The 22,591-nt window shown below is 31.1% G+C and overlaps 1 protein-coding gene across 2 annotated transcripts; it reads right to left on the bottom strand.

The window, feature by feature from the left end:
• Window positions 1-2,101: 2,101 nt before the first annotated feature.
• LOC132713415 (glycoprotein 3-alpha-L-fucosyltransferase A-like) lies at window positions 2,102-13,645 on the bottom strand. Of its 2 annotated transcripts, none has more exons than XM_060696003.1 (3): window positions 13,511-13,645; window positions 4,820-6,208; window positions 2,102-3,349 (listed from the first exon to the last, which is right to left on the bottom strand). In XM_060696003.1, exons 2-3 carry the CDS (start codon window positions 5,740-5,742, stop codon window positions 3,016-3,018), a joined length of 1,257 nt encoding a protein of 418 aa, XP_060551986.1. In that variant the 5' UTR covers window positions 5,743-6,208; window positions 13,511-13,645; the 3' UTR covers window positions 2,102-3,015. The 2 variants fall into 2 exon arrangements, with proteins under 2 accessions (XP_060551986.1, XP_060551987.1); XM_060696004.1 differs by lacking the exon at window positions 13,511-13,645 and adding an exon at window positions 13,256-13,421.
• Window positions 13,646-22,591: the final 8,946 nt, after the last annotated feature.

Below are 22,591 nucleotides of genomic sequence, written 5' to 3'. Positions count from 1 at the left end.
AGTCTAATGTAATTTATATACAAATTTTATTAAATTGTCAGAACTGTTGATACGCAGCTAATATCTGCCCTTAAATAAAAACTGTAAAAAATGCAAATAAAATTGTTGAAAAGAAACTTGCAAGAAATCTAAGAATATAAAATAAGTAGTGTTTTAATTACATTTCCTTTATAACATGGCTATTATATATGTTTCAATGTCACACTCATGACTTCAGCGATTGTTTAAATATTGTAGTCTATTCTTCTAAAAATATATTTGTATTAAATGAAACGTTAACCATTATAAGCACGAGAATGGTTCAAAAACTATTAAAATCAAATGTATTATTGATTAACAAACTTCTACTTACTTCGTGTTTTGCAATTATTATTTGATTCAAATAGTGATGTTATTTTTTAAGTAACATTAAATGAATTTTATCACGAAGTTGATAATTTGATGATACAAATGAATAAAATAAGATAATTAAAAATGAAAATTATTATTCTATCGACCTTTTTTTGAATAATTGTCGCCGGTTTCTTTTTGCCAAGCCATTTTTTGTTATAACAGTGTTGTTTGTTATTTTGCAAATGCAGCCCATAATTTTACACGCTTTAAAAATGCAAAAAAAATCTTATCTAATTATCAATATATTTCAATGTTTTAAAAAGCCATACACAGATTGTATTTTCCGTGGCATATTTGACTTTTACATTGATTTTCCTTTTCCTTTTTGTATTTGCAATTGCAACAATCCTTACATATCAGTCAACAACAAATCCGGTAATAGTGTGAAGTATGTAGAACTTTGCAACCGGTACATTAAATGATAGTTGAAAGTCTATGAGGAAATATATGAGAAACAAATAATTCAACAGAAATCGCGAGGTAAAATCTGAACTCGAATAATATCAATTGATATATTTGAAACAAACAAGATACAAAGATATATTTAGCAATAAGTGTTTTCTATTAATACCACAATTACAGATTTCTTGTAAATACATGTTATAGTTTGTATCCAATTACATGTATGTAAAGTTTTTTTTTATCAATTTACAACTTTTAGACCAAAACAGAAGGTTGGTAATTTCTGAATGAACAAATAATGGTGTGTTTAACAAACACATAGTATTCTTCATAATGTTTGTTGCAGGAAAGAAAGTTCTAGTATGTAACCCATATGAACTGTTAGAATAGACGTATTTTAAACAATTTTAATGTCACCGGAAAGGAATGTGGTATTCACATAGTAATATCTTTCTATAATCTGTCTTCCACATTCCGATATTGACATTTTGGGAGAGCAAACCTTTCATCGGCAGTAGAGAATCATCAATAGAAATAGGACATGATCTGTGAAAAGCTATTAGTTTCTCTACAGAGTGTTCAATTATTTAAATCATAATTGGATCCCCCGGATCAGGTTTCAAGCAAAGCTGTGCTATTTTGATTTAGTATTATCAGGAAGGCTTTTAACGGTGCCGCAAACATTTTAAATATTGTATATGCGTGTCGTTAAAAGCAAAGTATAGAAAATTTTGCAACTTTTTTGAATATCTTTCCGAGTCAAGTATTTATAGAATATCAACTATTTCTCATGCCGTGCTAATATAAGTTGCCGGTTTTTGTTTTAACTACAACTAAATGATTATCTCACGACAACTCACGTTCTTTTAATATGAAAATTGTCCTTGTTTAAAAAAAAAATTCAGTTTGTAAACGTCTGCGCAATGTTTGTGTGTATTAACAATATAACTACCGCTTAGTGCCTCGTTACATAAGTCACCGTCTCTTAAAAGAGTACTTTATTTTTATGTATAATGAAATAATCCCGTAAACTTTGAATGGATTGGTCCAAATTTGAAACAGATCAAATTGATAATAAAACATATTTCGCCAGAAAGGATTAAAGAGAAGATGTTCAATTTATTCGTATGGTGCTTAATTGGACTCGACAAACGTTTCATGACAAAAAGGGCTCTGAGTTCTTTTCCCAAATTTATGTAAAATATTATGTAGGTCTGGATATAATTTCTAGATGAATGACAGAGTTATAGGCCGGACATGGTTTTTGAACACACACGCGCACGCACACGCACACGCACCAACACACACACGCACACACACACACACACACACACAAGCATGCACGAACAAAAATCTTGACATTATTATGGCTTAGGGCTGAGGGCATAATAATCCGAAGACAATTGATGTGAAGGTACTATTTAAAGACTTGACAGAAAAATTTATTATGTTAGTTGTGTAAAAAATAAACGTGTGATAACAAGAAAATCTTATTTAAACAAATAAACAAAGATTATTAAAAATTGCATAATTTGTATATAAATGAATTCAAGCTTTACTTTAAGAAAAGATAATAACAGAACAATTCCTAAATGGAATTACATTCTGAATTACTAAGTATAGACAAATATATCCATGTAAATTTATATAAGTATGACTAAACAAATACAATTTTATATTTTACAAACATAAATCTGTTGATTTATCTTTGAAAGACAATACTATATGAAAAAAACTTTAAAATAAATCATATTGGTTTGAACACATGAAATGAAAGTAAAAACCGTGGAATATGATAAAATTAGAAAATCATCAACCATTAATTTATGAGATAATTATTACTATCTACGTTTTGATATGAATTATAAAACATCAGTAAGGCACGTAAATTGTCTATTATGAATATACATTATCATCATGAAGAAAATGTTTTAAGAAATAATCAAATTGCAATATGCAAAAATTCAATAAAATAAAGAAATCACAATTATCAAGCTGGTGTCTGGAAAACAACGTTTTAATAAACCACAACCTTAAAAAATTGATACATAAAAATATGAAGAAGAAAATTTCATTTGAATGTGCAAGAACGTAATCTGTTCTTTTCATAATTTTTCTTTTCTTTATTATTCTTCATTTGATACTAATCCAATACTTATTAGATGAGCACTTTTTATTTGTTTTTATTGACGAGCACCGAATAAAGATGGATTTCAAACATTACGTGTTACCAACACTGTCCCATCTCCTGGTACCAATGCACGTACCATCTCCTCTCCACCACTCATTTAAATTAGAAACTGAAAGTCTTGGTCGATTTGGATCCCATAGCATTGAGCAAATACGGCACCAAAATTTGGTATCAATAAATGACCCTGTTTCTTTCCAACGGAAGTATTTATTATATTCGGTATCGTCTGCTGCCAGCTTCAATAAATAATTTGCAAGTTCTTCGGGACCTTTGAAGTCTTCTACATGTATATAAGATCCTGGGGGAGCCATGCGTTTATAATCGTCAGGATGCGCTCCCATCACCACAGGAAGTACATCATGGCTGTAGAATAAAAAAGAAGATTTACAAATTTTGCTATCGGTTTCTTTTGAGTCAAACAGTCTGGGAATTATGATAAAAGAGACACAGAAACTGCGATTTTTATCACGGAAACACGGCATCTTGAACGTAATTACAAGGAGAAGGGAAAAATCCAATTTCTTTCCCAAATAAATGGTGTTATTTTATTGTAAATGTTTAATGCAGCGTAACTTATCCAGAGATGTATTATTCAAGAACTTTACCAATTTGAAAGCATATTGTTTCGCACAAGAATAGTCATGCAGCAAAGTAGCGAATTTATACCATTTGCAATCATTTTTAGCATTATTTCAAAACTAATTCTAGTTTTTGTTGCTTTTTTAATTGACACATAATTTTTTGATTTTTTTTCTTTTACTTTAATAAAATGTCTGCTTTGAATATCAATAATGAGAAGTTAGAATTCAACTGCAAGTGTATTCAGACAAAAGGAATTAAAGATTTAATCAATATAATTTCTTATTAGAATTTTTTTCTGATTAAAAATGTCAAAAGGTAAATGCAACTTAGATGCTTTCATGGACTAAAATTGTGTAATTTTAGTTAAACTTTCGTTCTCTATATCAAGAAATTATTGTTCTTTATATCAAGATTTTTGAGTAATTATCAAGTCTCTGCGTACGCCTGTCAGAAAAGTGTGCATATGATATATTGCTATAATGTATTTTAATAATCTTTCTGTAGGTTTTACAAAAGAATTATTCCTAACAAATTGGAAACATTCAACATTACAAGGCCTTAAATGTTTTCAACTATTTCGGTTAATCAAATTGTGTTCGGGCATTAATCTTTGAAATATATATTAGGCTCAAATAAACCATATTATAAAAGAAGAATTCAATTCTTTGTTTGCTTATCTTCTATATCACTGTAATATTCTACCTGATGAAATGTGTTTCTTGCATAATATTTTTTAAAAAGAATATGATATTGAAATTGCAAGTTTAACATATACTTGAGTTAGTTTTGTAAACTGTTGGTTAAGTTATTTGATGAGAAAAATATTGGCATAGCAGTGCAAAACTAATTTAACCATAATAAATATCTTAAATGGACATGCCCATCTTTTATTTTTTACAAAACTTTTTATCATTAGGAATATTTTTAAATATGTACTGCCTGTATAGCCAACAGTGCAGATCATGATCAGACGGCAGGGATGTCTGATAATGGTCTGCATTGGTCGTATAAGAATCTGTTGCCGTCAGCAAGCTTAGGGTTAAATCTTACAATACACATAACTTTTCTTAGGTAAATCAGATGTAATTTGGCATTTTTTTCAGACTTTGCTATAGAAAAAGATCAGATTAAGCATTTTATTTTTATTTTGACGGGGTAGGTTCAAATTGTGATTATTCAAAGCTTGTTTTTTGCACTAAAATTCTTTTATTTGTTTTTTTAAGAAATAAACAAGAAAATCGAGGTACCTACCGGAGAGCATTCATGAAGAACTTTTCTGTTATGTAGTCTCTGCAATTTGCATTTTCAAATGCAAAATAGAATTTGTAATCTTTTTTAAGCATTTCAAAACACGAATTTTGTGACGTTTTAGTACATTCTTTGTCACCACAGTAGCCGTATATATCCACAGTCATATACTTCTTTAGTTCCCTTAGATATTGCAATCTATTATTTGATGCATCACAATTAGAAACAAAAATAGCTCCAAGTTTTGTTTTGCCTTTTGCATAGTCGTTTGGCTTTGTGTGAGCAAGAATAGTAGAAGCATTATCAAACGGCACCCATTTATCGTATGGGGTCACTATTGTTGACTGATGTCTATATGTGGCGGTCCAATTTATAACATTATTTAATCCTTCATAGTTTGGAGAAGCCTCGGGACTTTCCAGTGCGAACATAATCCAAACTTGCTCCGGAGTTCGAACAGTGTCCTGAAACATGCTTGTGACCATAAGGCTATTAAGATCAATTTCTTTAAACATTCTAGCATCATAGATTTCATTCGGCTTTGGAGAACTCACAAATTCGCAATTTTTCACATTACAATTATGTTCATGAAACGACGCTTTCCCCTCTTTTTGTCCCCATCCTGAAACTCCATTCCACATTAAAATCTTCTTTGGCGGAAGGTCTGGATTAATTTTTGGATTAAAAGCCACTTGTTCAACAATACTGTCCTGTCCTGGAATTATTTTCCAAATGTCTCTTCCCGCTTTCTTTACAACACTTCTAGTTAAATACGTGTGATTTTGCCGCACTACATTGAATGGCACTGACATAGAATTCAATAATTTGTTCTCGTGGTAAAGCGGTATCATATTCAATAGGAGTGTTAAAAATACAAATATCCCTATCAGGAAAATAAACTGTTTCTGCATTTTGTTAAAGCCCATATTGAATGAATTTTTCACCGCTCGCACTATACTCTATCTAAAACACAGTACTAATGTAATACTAAAATATTTCACTGCTTCAACGCCGCTGTCCGTTTGTTCAAACATAGTTTAATTTTGCTTTTAAACTCCATTTCAAGCTTATTTATTATTGAAAACTCTTTGCAGCCATTAAATGCAAAACCTTCGAGCAGAATTTCATGAAGTTCATTTCAGCCACAATAGCCTAGAGTTTTCTATTTAAATCACATTAAATTGAAAATAATTTACCTCGTCTTTTCTATTAGACAATGCATTAGTGTTCTCAATTTGACAGCTCTTCTTCTCTTAAATGCCTCATGATTTCTATTATTTAGAGGTACAAATGTGCCAATTCACTAAAAGCTAGTTTCTGAAACACTCTTCCTGGCTATAACCACGAAAGACCTCCAGTTATGGCATTCTGCAAAACTGCTTACCGCATGTCCTGTAAAATATTATAAAAGTTAATTTTACTGTTTGTTAAAAGTAACTGGTAAAATATCGATACATAAGAGACATAGAGATATCGATCGTTTACATGTAATCGTTATAAATTACAATTAATAACAATTTGTTAAACTTTTTGAAGTTATTCAATTAATTTTAAAAAAAATTACAATGTATATTGAATTGTAATCATTACATGAGGGGATAATTGTGTAATTATCGGTTAATTTGCATAATATTTCGATTACAGATCTATTATTTGGATAGAAAAAAGTAACTTTCCAGTAATTTTTGTCACTTAGTATAAAAATTTAATGCGACAAATAATATACTGCACTTTGTTACTTGTTTTAACAGAATTAATCAATATATTATTTATATTTAGTATTGTAACAACCGTAAATGATGCTTTTCTTATGAAATGAATCCAGTAACTGCTACTCTACCATACTGAAGAAAACTAAAGTTAAAGCTCAAATATTAGGCCTTACTGGATGATATGATTTGTTATTCATCAAACTGGTATTGATAATAAACACACATGTATTTAAACTGTCCTCATGTCTGTGAGATTATATTATATATAATCATCTAATAAACACTTCTTAAAATATAATCTCAATGAAATTAATTTAACATTTAAAGGTAAAACGGAAAGTGAACAAAAGGACGGAAAAGGAAAATAGGACAAAGGCAAAGATACGATGTCAACCTCGTAAATTGTTTTGTGTTGAGTATTTGAGATTAGGCAAAAACATGACAATACAATGGTGAATGATTACTGTATTGTATAGCTCCGTGATTTTTAAAGCATTCCTCAATAATGACCTGGGTGCCATCTAGCTATTATTGATAATGTCGCTAAATGTTAATAGAGTGTCTTCAACCGTGACGCCATTATGATTGCTCGTATATATTCTCATTACTATAGGGTCCTTAATCGATTGGTTAGAGCGCGAGACTTGTAATCTCGACATTGTGGGTTCGATTCCCGGGCTTGTCAAATAGAACTACTAATCACTTAAATTACTGAGCACGCTAAAGAACCAGCAGGATCTTCTGGAATTGGGGCATCTTTCTGTATCAGTATCTTGCAAAATCCTCTAAAATCAAACACGACTTTATTCCTCTAGAAGACTCGCACATATAAGCAACCGGTGTCGAGTTCAGAGAAACTCAAATACATGCATACGTCCTTAATCATTTAAAGGATGTGTTACATTTTTACATTTTACTCCAACGAAAGCATATAATTCATTTTCACACTGGAAATTATCGGCTGAAAAATTCAACAGTAGCCACCTGATTGTGTATTATTGCATGTTTGTTAAGGTATGCGATTTTAAAGAGTTACGAATAAAGAGCACAAAATTATTTGCAAACTATTTGCATGTACATGTATATACCTACACAAAATTATTGAAAAGGACGTTTTTCTACCTTTGCTTGAATGCTGCTAGAATGCGTATTAAAATGTTGGTTTAATAGTTGTTTGTTTAATATAGTTAATGACGTCAAAAGCACGTGCATGACCTGATGAAAATTTAATTATCGGGGTTATAGCTAAAACAAGTATCTGATACCTTTGATTCCAGTTCAATATCTCATATCATAAATAATTCTACAGATGAATTATATCGCCATTTCAGTTAATTTGTTGTGGGTTTGATATGAAATGAAATAAAATATTCATAACTAAATTTGATAAGTTCTGCTCATCAACTGGACCAAATTAGTCGGGTTTTTTTACGATGACGTATGCACAAGTTTATTTTTAAATGGAATAATTTGCAACATCAAGGGTATATATCATGAATTACAATAACAAATATGGTGTTCCTTGAATAATGCATGCACGTTATTGATATAGAGGATATTGAATGAGTGTCGCATAATAAGATTTTATTCAACTCGTACATTAAATTAGGTATTGAATCTACACGAATATACTATTATATTTATCACATATCTAAAATTAGAATGGTGTACAGCTAGAAGAGTCATATTTCATTTGTCGCGTCTATTGAGTAATGCTATTATAAACTTTATGCTTGCATAATTGAACGCAAATAAAGTCATGTTAAAGTTTTATTACACTAATGTAATATTGTTTTTATTGAATGGGTTCATTACATTTCTGCACAGTGGCTTATGTGCCATTTCAATATATTGAACCATTTACCCATAAATTAACTAGTGTTATCGCTCTCAAATGCACGGACCATAATTCTGTATAAAAAGAGAAATTCCTATATTCATTAACTTGCGGAATTTGTGTAATTGATTTACCCTGCTTTGAATTTGGAGCAGTCCATTCAAACATAAAATACCAAAACTGAGCTACCAACAATCTAGTGTCAACCTGGTCCCGTTCTGTATTTATAATCAGTCTACTTATGGATTTCCCATCGTCTTACAATATAAGAAATGGCAGATCAACCTAAATTAAAATTCATGCTAAAGATGTGATTTTTCTAGGAGAATGGCCAACATATATAAATGATCTTGTTTGGTTGGTGGACAAAATATTTCATAAAATGTCAATAAAGAGGATTACCCACCCCGACACCCTCCCCCATCTCACTGAAATTTTCTGCTGATCACAAGACTGGCATATCCTTTTCTTTAAAATGTAAATATCCAAGTGAAAAACTATCCGTGCTGGCTTCCTTTCATTTCAACATTTTACAACATTTTACACTGTGTTAAATATTTCATTTATTTTATAGTGAATACATAATTCACTATAAGAATTTTCTGAGTTATAAATGACATTCAATAAGTTTTGTCCAAAACATCGTGACTACCAATTCGATTACCGTAACAAATTTTAGATAACATGGTAAATATCCTCGTGTCAAACGTGGTCTCGAAAAATCTCACCACCATGTGAATTTGCGGGATCAGATTTTAAGTGTATGGCGTTATAGCTTCCTTTCCATTTAAATACATCTCTGTAAAGGCACTAAATAAAACCCGAACTTTCCTGGTACTCTCAGTAGATTATCTTCAGCGTTTATGGTATTTTATGATTACAAATCAAATGTGTTTAATTCCTATAAAGTTCATACTTTCCATAAAATATGATAAACAAGATCAACAAGGAAAGGCGGCGTTCAATGAATGCAACCCCCATACGACCCAGCAACAAGAACCAGTTGCAAGGAGACCAGGCGGACACCAAACAAAAACAGGATAGGGCACAAGACAGAGCATGGACAGGCTAATCACTGAAATGATAAATAATTCCATGTTTGCATATTAATAATTTAAAGCATATATTACTGTGTACATAAATACGTCATTGCAAGGTAAACTTACCGAAACAATCTCATTTTCATTTAGAAACATATCCTGTAGTGTTTCATAGATCTAATTATTAAATATATGTCAATATACCGAAATAACTTATGAAAGTAAAAGCAGTTTTACTCCGTCCGAATATCTTTTTTAAAGATACTTTTTGTTTCTTGCACTATAAAATCTTATACTTGCGAAACTTTAAGTGGGTAATTTTTTTAACTCAACCAGAGAATATTTGTGGGACACCACCGAAAGAAAGAACGAGGAAAACACAGGGGACTAAAACATGCCCTTAACTTCTCATATCCCATTTAGTGTCTATTAAATATCATGTAAATGAGGGACCTCTATTTTGAACCAAGATAATATTTCAACTTAAAAGATAGCACCAGGACAACAGAAGAATTGTATATTACGCTACTCGTTTTAAGCACTTATCTATGGCGGCTTATTAGTGACATGTCAGGTTATCTTTGAACACTTATCTATGGTGGCTAATTAATGCCATTAAAGGTAATCTTTGAAATCTGGCGGGGAAGGCAAACATACGAAAGCACACCAAAATTAATTGAGTTATCATAAAATAACCATAAACGTGGCCGTTTCACTTTGCCATGCAACGTGACAAAAATAGATTGCAATATTCATCAACCATACTTGTCAGGATAGCTACAAATTTAGGAGTTGAAGAATTTAGTCTAGTAAGCAGATTTTATAGCAAACTGTCTTTGTTTGATACAGGCCATTTAACAAATAGTTTCATTTACAAATCTAGATGGATATAAACTGAAATACAACACGTGTGGCTTTTTATAAAATATGCACCTAAAAAGGTAAAGTGTTACTGAAATACCATTGCTCAATCTAACAAGCTGTGTATTGTAACTTAGCATTTTAAGACATATATTAATAAAGAAAGCATTTTTATGTTTCTACTACAATCAGCTGTGATTAAAGCAATATGCAAATATGACGTCAAAACCGTCACTCAACGTAGACCGTCATTGGTTTTTTATCTACTTAGTTTCGTGGGTATGTTCAAAATTAAAATAATTATATCACGTTTCATCGTATGAAACTGCTCTGAGTATCTTTCGAAAAAACTAAATTCCTACGTGCCTGACTTCAAACCATTGTGCATTTTATCGAGATAATGTTAAAACGAAAATTACATGTAATTATTCCATAAATACTTATATTAACAATGTTTATTAAATCTACATCTAACTTTCCTAATAATGGTGAAAGAAATTACAAAATGACAAATAAGCAAAAATCATTTGTGACGGTTTTCATCCGAGATAACTTGGTTTCATAGAATACATTTCTCTAAGACCTTATCAAGAAAGCAATTTATAACACACCTTTTAAAGATAAATTTAAATTTTAAGTTTCTATACAACAAACTGGGTTACAAAACAGTTAAATTATCAAATGTTATCTTCAGACATTTTGTTAAACGCGTCAAACAGATATTTACGAAAATGGAAATTGTAAAATTACCTGTCTCGCAGAAAGCGTCGGCCTAAATCGAAACGATTACATTTTATAACTCCTAACATGGTAACAGTGCAACATACATAGAATGTCCTTATCTTTCTCTTTATTTAGCGTGTACGTTCCTTGTTTAGCTTCAGTTTATTTCACTTACGTGTTGCATAAATAAGATAAAATACGTTTATCAGCTGTCCACTTATTTTAATTAAAACGTTTAAATATATAGGGGTTTTGTAATTTTGTTATACTTTTAAATTGTTGCTTTGTAATAGGTTGTAAATATTGTTAATGTACATGAATAACATTTAAATAATACAATAATAATATCTAGTCTATGCATAACGTTTGCAAAATCAATAACTGTACACTCTACTTCCTACTCTATCTCAGGACACCTGCCATTTGTTTTATGCACAAAGTGCCTTTAATCGATCTTGATATATTGTAATTGATTGAAATTGTTTATATAAATTAGATGAATAAATTACACTGCTTCCTTTTTTTGAAAGGGTATAACAGACAGTCGTTATGTCACCGGGTATCATTGTTTAAGCATAACTAGGTATCATAAGGAGAACGGTTCCGGGAAATTAACTGCAATAGAAATTTACCAGTTTGTAGTTTTGTATTGTGGCAAATTGAACTGTGGATATGATAAAAGTACAAATACCTTTAACGATCTTTTTATCACTATGATTATATAAACATTGTATATGTTGAAAGAGCCTCTTTTAAGATTGTTTTTATTCCTAAAACAAATAACCACAATTATTCATGCTGTAAAAAAGGAAATTTGACTTGACTTGACTTGACTTGAGAAAGAGTTATGCCTGTTTTTTCCATTTTTCCGTAGTATTGCACTTATTTCTTTCAAAGTGTTTGCATATTCATATATGTTTACGAAACATTAATAACATAAATGACTTCATGCCTATGCTTACGTTATTTGATATTCACGGAAACGATGTTCTTTCATTCGTGTATATTGATGACGTATTGATTATAATTTGTTCAGAGTCATTTTGAATTAAATTTAATAGATTTTATGAAAATCAAGCGCAGGTTTCAAACGATCAAGTTCTCACTTATTGAAAAGATTGACAATTAGCAATCGATCGACTTGATTATAATATAACGTCATTTGACCTTTTCATAAATAATATTCATATCGAACTATGAATTGTAAATATTAGTGGTGTAATGAACTGCATCCTTTTAAGTTTATAAGGATGACCACACTCACACTATATCAACGTTGTAATAGTTTGAAAACATATATAAAAGGAAATAGCTTATGTAAATATGATATTATTGCTCGTATTTTGCTGAAGGTATATCTAAATAATTTAAAAGGAAGCTAATTTGTGGCTTTTCCTCATAGCGAATGACAATTACCTTGAAGAAAACATTTAAACGTTCGATAGTTCCCTTTATCAATAGCTTAATATATGATTTTGAATAAGACGCATGATATAGCGGAATGACACGATTTATTTTATTTATTTTGCAAGTCTTCAATAAAAATAGAAGTACATGAAAACATTCAAATATTTCAGCTTTACACTTCATTGCAATTTTTAATTTCTGGATTTGTTGCAAATCATTTTTATTTACATTTTGTTCAAACAGAAAGAAAGTCTTTACTTTTCTCCGTATACAAATAATACGTTTATGCTCAAATTTGGTGTTTTATCGTTGGTCATTTGCTTATTAAAAGTTAATATATCGTTTAATCAGGATATAATTAATGTTCAAGGCATTATGATAAACCATAAAGAGCAACACTGTCTACGCACGGTGTCGGATTCCTGGCACATTACGACATTGAATAAAGCGTACCCATCCTGTCAAAGTATAAAACAAGTACTACACATATGGAATTTTCGTGTCTAAACGCTTCCCCTTCAATGTCAACAACTGCACAGATTTAAACAAACATTCGTCTAGGTAGCAATTTATTCGGTTCTTCCAAAAGTATGCAGTACACAGCTGACCATTCCTTCGCAGCCATTTTACGATTGCCTAACATTATCGCTTGTGTTAAATTTTACATAGCAATAAAAAGACGGTAGTTGATTTTACACGTGCCGTTTTACACCCAATCAGTACTTCATGAGACTGAAATTTAATCATGAAATTACTCATCGCTTAGATACAATACTTTGCAAATATTTTGTTTGAACAAAGTTTAAAGTATAATGACTATCTGGATTAATGTGTTCACAAGATATCTGATAATGCTTACCCCTGTGCTCCTTAATTTTCAACTTTGACGATATAAATGTAAAATTATTTTCCTCATTTTACACACAAATAAACTGTAAATTAATAAAATTTCTCATAGGCGAGGCGATATTTAACATTTTGATAAGCAAATGTAATACGAAACTAAGATTGCACGTATATATTTGCTAAGTCATCTTCCTGTTTGCTATTTCATTCATAGAAAATATGAACACATTTTAAAAAAAAATACAATATTGATGAACCAGCAACTCACAATTTAGACACGTATTCCTTGTTTGAATAAATTTTTAAACTAGAGTTCAAATTTTGTGGTCCTTAGTTGAAGCGAAAGATAACACTTCAACGACATAGAGATAACAGCCGCACGACGGTGGAAATTTTAACGTTTACTTAAACATCTAATAGCTAATCTGATAAAATGTGCTGCATATCAATTTCGTTGTCGCATGTTATCTATAAATAATACCTGTTTGTTGCACTAAAGTTGACGTTTCAGTCGCAAACTTTAATATGTAACTGCGCATGCGCATACCCGACCACTAAACAGGCAATAAGTTTGCATTTTAATTCAATTAAAATTCGTTGTAGTTATAATTAGCATGCACCGAATAATGTTTGTCTGCAAACCTATCTTAAGTATCTGTAACAAACATTTATGACTTTAGGCTACCAGAAATACCTAATCAACTATAATTAATGACGGCTATAAAATCTACCGATAATGGCTTCAAATGATGATTTCAACTAAGACCAAAAATATTTCCGCTGCACAGCCCTCGTCGGTGGCGCATATCATGCACTGTCGACGCTATGTACTTTAAAGATTGATAATTTATAAATTGATACTAATTTATTTTAGTTCGATTGTGTTGGAAGCTATAAGCTTTTTGAAACACTATCGAATCCGTTCCTGGAACCAACCAGTACTAAGCAATGAGTGTAATGTTTCTTGCTCACGGAAACAACGGCTTGCCCCTAACAGGGTTTTAATTCCGCGTGGCCAGCAAACTTTAGATTACTATTAAACGCATTAACCACTCGGCCATGCAGTAAAGAAGGAAACATTTTTTTAGGCATAATGTGCCTTTAATAATTATGTTAGAGTCATAAAGTGTTATTAAAAGTGTTGAATTCGATTTGCTTTAACGTTTTTTTTTCTTAATGTATTTTTGGGGTTCACCATGTTGAAATACCAGACCCTCAACGGACAAAGTTTTTTACTATATAGCATTGAAAACCTTAGATGCTACTTCAGAAGTAGTATTTGAAAAACGCGCAAAATTTTTGGATACTGTTTACATTGCGGTGCCTAGGATATATATGAAAATATTAAGTTATAACCACAAATAGTTGTTAGGTGTCGAACTGTTAGTACTTTATGCACATTTTTTAGAAAACTATAGATGTTATATGTTTGACTGGCTTAAAAACTTCTAGTTCTGAGACATATATTTATTTTTTTATTTATTTATTTATTTATTTTTGTTATCACTATACGGATTATAAGACATACATACCAAAAGTATAAAGCCAGGCAGATTAACCATTCGTGCATTTGAGCCGATCCGTGGTCCAGTGGTATTGCCTTGGCCCAGTAATCCAGAGACTGCAGGTTCTATCCCCGCTCTCCTATTAACTATGTTAATGGTATTTCAAATGGTACCTTAAAAACCGAGGTCCCATATACCAGTGTTTTAGACCGGGCATGATAATACCAGGTCGCCTCTGAAACGGGGCGACGGATTATCATACACCACCCCGAAAATGACAACTTTCTCCTCAGGGGCAACCGTATATGAACGTAAATACAATGATAAAATATGAACGAGTATTCTGACCATACTTTTTTACTGTTGAAAACTTAATTTGAGTATAACGAAATCTTATATTCCTTAAGATATTAATTAATTGTTTCAAATACAAATTAGGGCTATTAATTTTACAAATCACGGCAAACAAAATTTACAATGTCAGGGCAATCAATTTTACAAATCGGGGCAATTAATTTAACAAATCAGGGAAATCGATTTAAAATATCAGGTCAGTCAATATCCAATCAATGTAATAAATACAACAAGGTAAGTTGTAAGCAAACATGTCTATTAAAATCTATGTGTGCTGTTTAGAAGCTAGTGAAATATATATTACGTCACCATAGGTAGAATTATATGACAATTAACACAGACTTAAACACTTACTTTATTTTTTTCTTTTTCTCCAGACCATTCCATTTTCTTTAGATCGCTTTAATCCACTACCAATAAACAGCAATATTGAGTTCATTCACTTTTAACTAGTGTATAGTAACTAATGCAAAAGGAAATCACATACAAACTTGCGATGGATGTTCAAGCACTAAAAGGCGGGATTTCCTCACATATCATCAATCACAAGCGAACACTTGGTGTAATAATATTGATACAATCATACCGTTATTCCATCTTTTTAGTTGAATTATATATACTTTTATGGTAGAAGAATGGCTGCGTATTGTTGGGGTAATTGAATGATCAATGTTCATGCAGACATACAACAATTCATAGAATATCAATAAAAGTTTCTTCATTAACTTGTTGATATCATGGTATATATTCCAAATCAAATCATTCTACCAGAGGAGGTCTTTAGGAGTTGATTGCTAAACGACTGCATACATGTTGTTTCTGATTAGGTATTACAGTAATTATATTTTGGATAAGTACATCATATCACTGTTAGCCTCTTTCAAAACAGCAACTGATTTTTTGTTTGCATTAGTTACGGAACACTAGTTAAAAGTGATTGCGCACTTTATCCGAAATATATACCATTACTGGGCTTTATGATAAATATGAACCTAATGTTGCTAAATATGAACCAAATGTTGCAAAAATACAAGGTGAAAAAAAAACTTTTTAAAAAGTATTTTTCCCAACAAATGAACTAAGGACTACATACAGTTGTACATCTATTTACAATTACTCTGATAATATTACATAACATTATAATTACTTTTTGCATTGCACCGAGTTATCGCACTACCTCCAGAGTCTTCTTTGTCAAACAGTTGTCTTGCTGACCAGGATATTACTCGCTGCTAACCTTAAAGTGATAAAGTCAATTTAGGTTCACTGATAGTTATATAAAAGTTTCATACTTAAGTCTTTTGCATGCATTTATTAAAAGGAGTCGTTTAACCAATACCCTGCCGGCATCGAAATTGGTTCGCTTTTGTTACCAGTATAGAGCTAGGCCTGCGTACAAACCCATGCAGTCTGACCAGGCTCTATATTTTGTTGGCTGTTGGCTGACTTTCTTTAATTTTTCATCTTCATGCCGGCTCGCCACGGCGAGCCGGTATTACGTTAGGATTTTACTGAGAAACAACCTAAAACTCCGAATCCATCCAAAAATTTAGTCGAAGCTTGGCTTCCAGCTTTCTATAAAAATTTATCTATCAGGGCTAGGATCCAAAATTATTTAGCCAATCAAATTTAATCTTACATAGCGTGAAAAAACCTTCAATTTTCACGCCATATTTAAAAAGCAGCAAGTATTGTTTTGAGCGCAAAGATATTATGATGATTAAAAATGTTTGTTTTCATGAATTCTTTTCAATAAATCATATTTACACTGACTTTTGATTTAGCGATTTCACCTGTTTTCTCTGTAGTAAGTTTTCGTTTGGTTAATTAACATAAGTGTACACCTGGTTCTGTGCATTTTTTTCTTTTTCCTTGTTTCCGGTCATTTTATCCTTTCCGGTATTTAGTGTATATATTTACTGGCCGGGATCCGTGACGACCGGACTGGCCGGGATCCGGGATCGTATAAGATATAGAGGAAAAACTTATAAACTATATTTGTGTTGATTATTGTCGTAATGAAAGGCCATTAAACGTTAAGTTTTTTTATTGTATGTAATGAACATTAAATTAATTAAACTTTGGATATAAATATATTTAGAGCTATTTATCAACAAACTTAAAAATCACAATACTAATAATTATATGCCTAATTAATTGGAAAACTCAAAGACTACATTCTTGAATTGGTCAAATCCCGGGATCCCTTTATGTTTTAATGCGATCCCAGCTTTTCTGAAAACTATATTCTTGAACTGGCCAATTCCTTGGATCCCTATACGTTTTAATAGGATCCCGGCTTCTCTGAAAAGCATCTTAGACTGGTTAATTCCCGGGATCCCTATATTTTTAATAGGATCCCGGCTTTTCTGGCTGAATTAATTGACAACTTATGTTTACTTTAGGACTTGTGTCTGTCACTCATTTTAATACTAAATATCATATTACAACTTAACTTCGTATAAAGAGACATCTTTATGAATTCTACCTATCTAACATTTGTTTGGTCAAGGTCAAAAGGCCATATAGTAAATGTGCATAGACATAGGGACTTCATTCTATCTGTTTACATGCATCTTCATATATACTCATATTCCTCTTTGTTAAACTGAGTGAAACTGGCTTCCATAACTTTATGTCACTTTTATTTTGATGTTCGCTGAAGTCTCTTCAGCTAACAGAACTGTCATTTTTACATTTAAACGCACCCCTGGAAAAAAATTACGAAGCGAGTCGCTACTAGCTTTTTTAAAAGCTAACCTTGTATTTCCTTACATTAATAATGGACAATTCAAAAAAATGGAAGCGGGACAAGCCTATCTAAAATTTCAGCAGGTTAAGGTTTAAATGCCTACCAGAAGATTAATGCAGCTTTCCAGAACAACTAAAAAAAATCTGCTAGCTTTCCTAAAATTGAAAATCCGTCGCTGGAATCGCCGTTAATGTCTCGGTGTGTTTTAAAGATACTCCTCCGGTACATGGCGGTTTGACCCCTTTTTGGGAAATTAAATGTTAATAAAGCTATAATTATACATTTTGTACTGAAAGTTAAGATAGTTCCATTTGAAAAACGTTATGTTGCTCCAAGAAAAAAACGCTTATCGGCACATTTATTTTGTTGTCATTTTAAACGACTGCAACGATATCGTTTTGTGTGGGTTAGTACCTATTAAGCGGGATATACATATAGAATTCTACACTAATCACTGTCACCGATATTTGTTGCAGCAAAATTGTTATTCTTCTACGTTGTTTTAGTACCATTGCTAAAATAGGAATAATAATCATACAACAACTTGCAGTACGGAGACATGAAACCTTAATTGTCGACACAACGACTTCACTATTATTATAATGATGATTTATGTCGTACAATTAACTGAGACAATATTCCTAGATATGACTCGTAACGATGAACATTAAAGCTTTCGGATGGACACAAAATAGGTGCCTTTAAATACGGAACATTAAGAAACGTTTATTTGCTGATAGCCTCGACACTTTAAAAACGTTTAAAACGAAGTTTTCTTAAAGACATATAGGCAAAATTAAAACTTTTCAACCGAATTTCTTTAAACTTGGAATGTTGTTAGAATATGAGAATAAAACATTTTAACAGGGAAAAATGGAGTCATCGTTTTTCAGTTATCTCTCCTTGGATAGGATTCTTTTTGCCAGATAATTCACAATGACGGTAAACCATACCTTTTTATCTTCTTTTCATGTAGCTTAATTTCGTTTGAGTCAATGTGCAACATTTCAAGAACAAATAAGGAGCGTATTGGCTTTTTCTTTTTTCTCTAAACCTGTGCCCTGAAACATTTGTCTTTGGACCATTCAATATCTGTGGGCGGATTGGTGGGTATCTGAAATGTTGTTGCATCCAATTTCTAGCCGTTCAATAAATTAGCGCCTATTGGGCGTTCACTTCAATAATACAAGATAAAAGATTATTTTATTTCATAGCATTTTTTTTTATTGATGACGAGTATAAAAGTGTCCAATTATTTTATTACATCGAAGGTGAAAAAAAATGTGTTTTATAATAGACTATTAATTCTTTACTTCTAAATTGTGCTCAGAGTTAAAGGCAATGTTAATATAAAAACACGGACAGTGAATCGCTGGTAAGTAATTTATACACCCGTATCGCTGAAGAAAACGACAGCTTTAATGCTGGACCAATTATTCAGGAAGTTCTATTTCTTTCTTCACTGAAAAGTACACTTTGTCTTTCCTTGTCACGGCGCACATGATGTTGTAGTCTTTGATTCTCCGTAAATCTTAACCATATTAAAGCTATTATTTTGTCAAGAAGAGATCCATTTAACAGTCAAACCTTTCTTAATAACCACCTCTTAAATAAAGATCACCCTGTAAATAAAACTATTTTATTTAACAATCATTCATTGAATTAACATAACCGAGTTACCTCAATATAAAGATTACTTATCTATAAATGTAAATATAAAATAAGAAATAATTATGGCATTCTGATAGCGTTTACATTATTATCTCTGTGCTTTAGTTTGAACTCTTTTAATTGCATTTTCAACGCATTTTGTTTACATTTTTACTATAATATAAAAATATCAAAATCACAAAATTAAACGGAGAACAGATCTTACATAAATCAGATTATCAAAATGCTTGGTCCAACCTTTTCGCATTTGACACAAAACTGTACTTTACTCTCAACCAGAAAAGTTTTAGTCTAGTTTTAGTTTAATCTATTCTAATCGAATGATCATATGGTTATAAGAAACTAAAATAATAAAATTTGATTACGAAAACTACAAAAGCATGTTATTGATTTAAAATGACAAAAAAATAAGGAGATAACTCTTGTTGTGAAATAATTACAATGTTTTGCAAGCTTCTGATGCAGATTTTCGTATCATTTTAAAACTGTTATGACAGGTTAATAAAACATAATTACTAGTACTTTGCAAAACATGAGAGATACTATAATTCACTATTTGACAAACTGATTTTCCCTCATAAACTGTAAAAAAAATCACCGAAAAGCTGTCTAAAATTTGCTGTCACAGTAAAGTGCTTTAACGAAGCGATGGCATTAAATCAATTAAAACAATGAAATGTTTTAACAATGTTCCTTTGAAATTTTGTCACAACTTTCACGTGACCTACAACATACAAGCGTATCTAAAACGAGGATGAAAGTACATGCACAAATTCATTCGCCGACAAGAAAATTATACGCCCGCATCTTTAATGAAAAGGACATGTTTTCTAAAAACAAATTAACTTAAAGATAATTTGCAGAGTCTTAAATTCATCCAAGTATTTCAGGAGCTTTTACTTAATTTTTCTAACTCGTACGTTACATGTAAGTGTTTTATTTATCACGCAAGTACTTAATTTGTGACAAATATATTTCATTCTTTCAAGGATTCTTTAAACATTTGTAACTCATTGCATATGAAAAACAAGACAAGTTGATGTCTATTTAGTATATATTAGGGTCTGTAAGTCAGTATTAATGAAATTAAACCTGTCTAGCCCAACCGAGTATTATACGCTGACTTCACAAGATAGTAATAAATGGCACGTTGATGCAGAATTTATTGCCTAAATGTACTGCTAACTTAAAAGGAACACTCGTTTTGGTCAAAGTATAATTCCAACCACTTAATAGTTAAAAATATACACTAAATAAAGGCTTTACTGATTAATTATTTTCTAAGTGAAATGTTGAACAGCATTCAAGTAATTTGAATCATGAAGATGTATACATGTATAGTATGTGTAAATCTTTTTCCGGGACCTATCGGTTGTAAGCGCAAATAACGTATCACTGTATCAACATGCTTAATACGTCAAACAATAATTACTTTAACTACAGGTCCAGTTATCTGCTGCAAAAATATTTCTGTTCCCTTGTAAATCTTTAAATGACACTGAAAATGTCAAACTTTATTAAACCAATCGTACTTAATCAGTTTCTGAATTATTTATCAATTTTGTACTCATTCAAATGAACTGTTGCTATCTTCAAACGGATTTGGTATCTTTAAAAATAACTGCAAAAACTGTATCACCTTTTACAATGTTTACAAAATGACGAATACATTATTTGTGAATAAGTTTTTAAAATGTGCACTAAGCAGACTAAATGCTTACATTAAGAAAACTTATTTTGGTCTTTGAAACAAATAATATTTCGTTGTAAGCCATGTTCCTACGCAAACTGACCTCGTCCAAGAGTGTTACCTATTGATATTTTGTTTAATATATGAAGAATTTAAAACGTAAGACAACATAACTTAATTAAATAACGAAATGACCTTTTATTGTTTTCCGACAATGCTTTATTACAAAAGTGATTGTCTTTTTAATAAACAATATCATTATACAGTCATGTATTACTATTTTCTACTTTAAGTAGGAAATAACGTTACATATATCTTTTTCTAGACAAATATTCTGGTGATTATTCCTGTTTGGATATTCTCATTTCAGTGGTTTTCAGCAATTTATGTGAGCAACGCAACGTGATATTCATGGAAATTCTGATATAACAGGGTTCCCTACAGAGCAATGAAAAAAAAAATGATTATATGAAAATTGCAGCACCGGCTTCAATTTAGTCTATCCGTGAACGGTGGTAAAAAGGTGCCAATATCCTTAACACCCCTCCCACTAGCATCGGTTTAAGGTATATAGTTAATTTCCAATCTATAACACTCTGAGCTATTTAAATAAATGACCCATGAGGACCACAGGATAATGATAAATTGAGGAAAATATATATGATAATAGTCTAAGATATCAAAGATATAATGACGATGTATTGCAATCAATCTCAAAGACATCTTTAGAATATGTATCCGATGTTCTGAATATTCCTTCACGGAGATTGGTTCTAAAAGCAATTTTGTCAAAGATAATTCGCACTATTATATCAATTAACTGAAAGTGGTTTCTCACAAGTTAATATCATCAAATTACTATACAAACCATGCCATGCACAAGTATAGGAAAAATTATGAAGATAACGATTTTTATTAATTTAGACAATCATTTAGTGAAATCTGTTATCCTAAAAATAACACGCTATTAAATCAAATTAAAAGTAGGAAATTTCTTTTTAATCAAAGTCTAATCCATCTTCTGTACGTAGTTTTATAATAGAATTTTTTGGAATATACATTGAAGGCCAGAAAACGGCTTATTCGTCTGTCAGGATTTGGGTTTGCAAGCACACCAACTTCCTTTTTCTATTCACCCAAAGTAACACATTTTAAGTGGCCCCAGTTAACTGTTATCCCTTGAATGGATATCTTGGATCCTTGTGTTATTTATTGTATATGCAAAGTAAATTATTAAATAAAAACGAATTACATGAATTATGGCAAAATAAAAACTTATTTTGACTTTTACCTGTTACATCACTATCTATCCTTGGATGGGCATAATGTCACTTTAAAGGATTTACATTGTATGTATGAAATCAGGATATTTCCAAA

The sequence above is a fragment of the Ruditapes philippinarum genome, unplaced genomic scaffold (genome assembly GCF_026571515.1).
Source record: "Ruditapes philippinarum isolate M1 unplaced genomic scaffold, ASM2657151v2 ctg6363_1_1_1_1, whole genome shotgun sequence".
NCBI classification, from domain to species: domain Eukaryota; kingdom Metazoa; phylum Mollusca; class Bivalvia; order Venerida; family Veneridae; genus Ruditapes; species Ruditapes philippinarum.
Note: the sequence above shows the minus strand (reverse complement) of the source record. Positions and strands in the feature narration are given on the sequence as shown.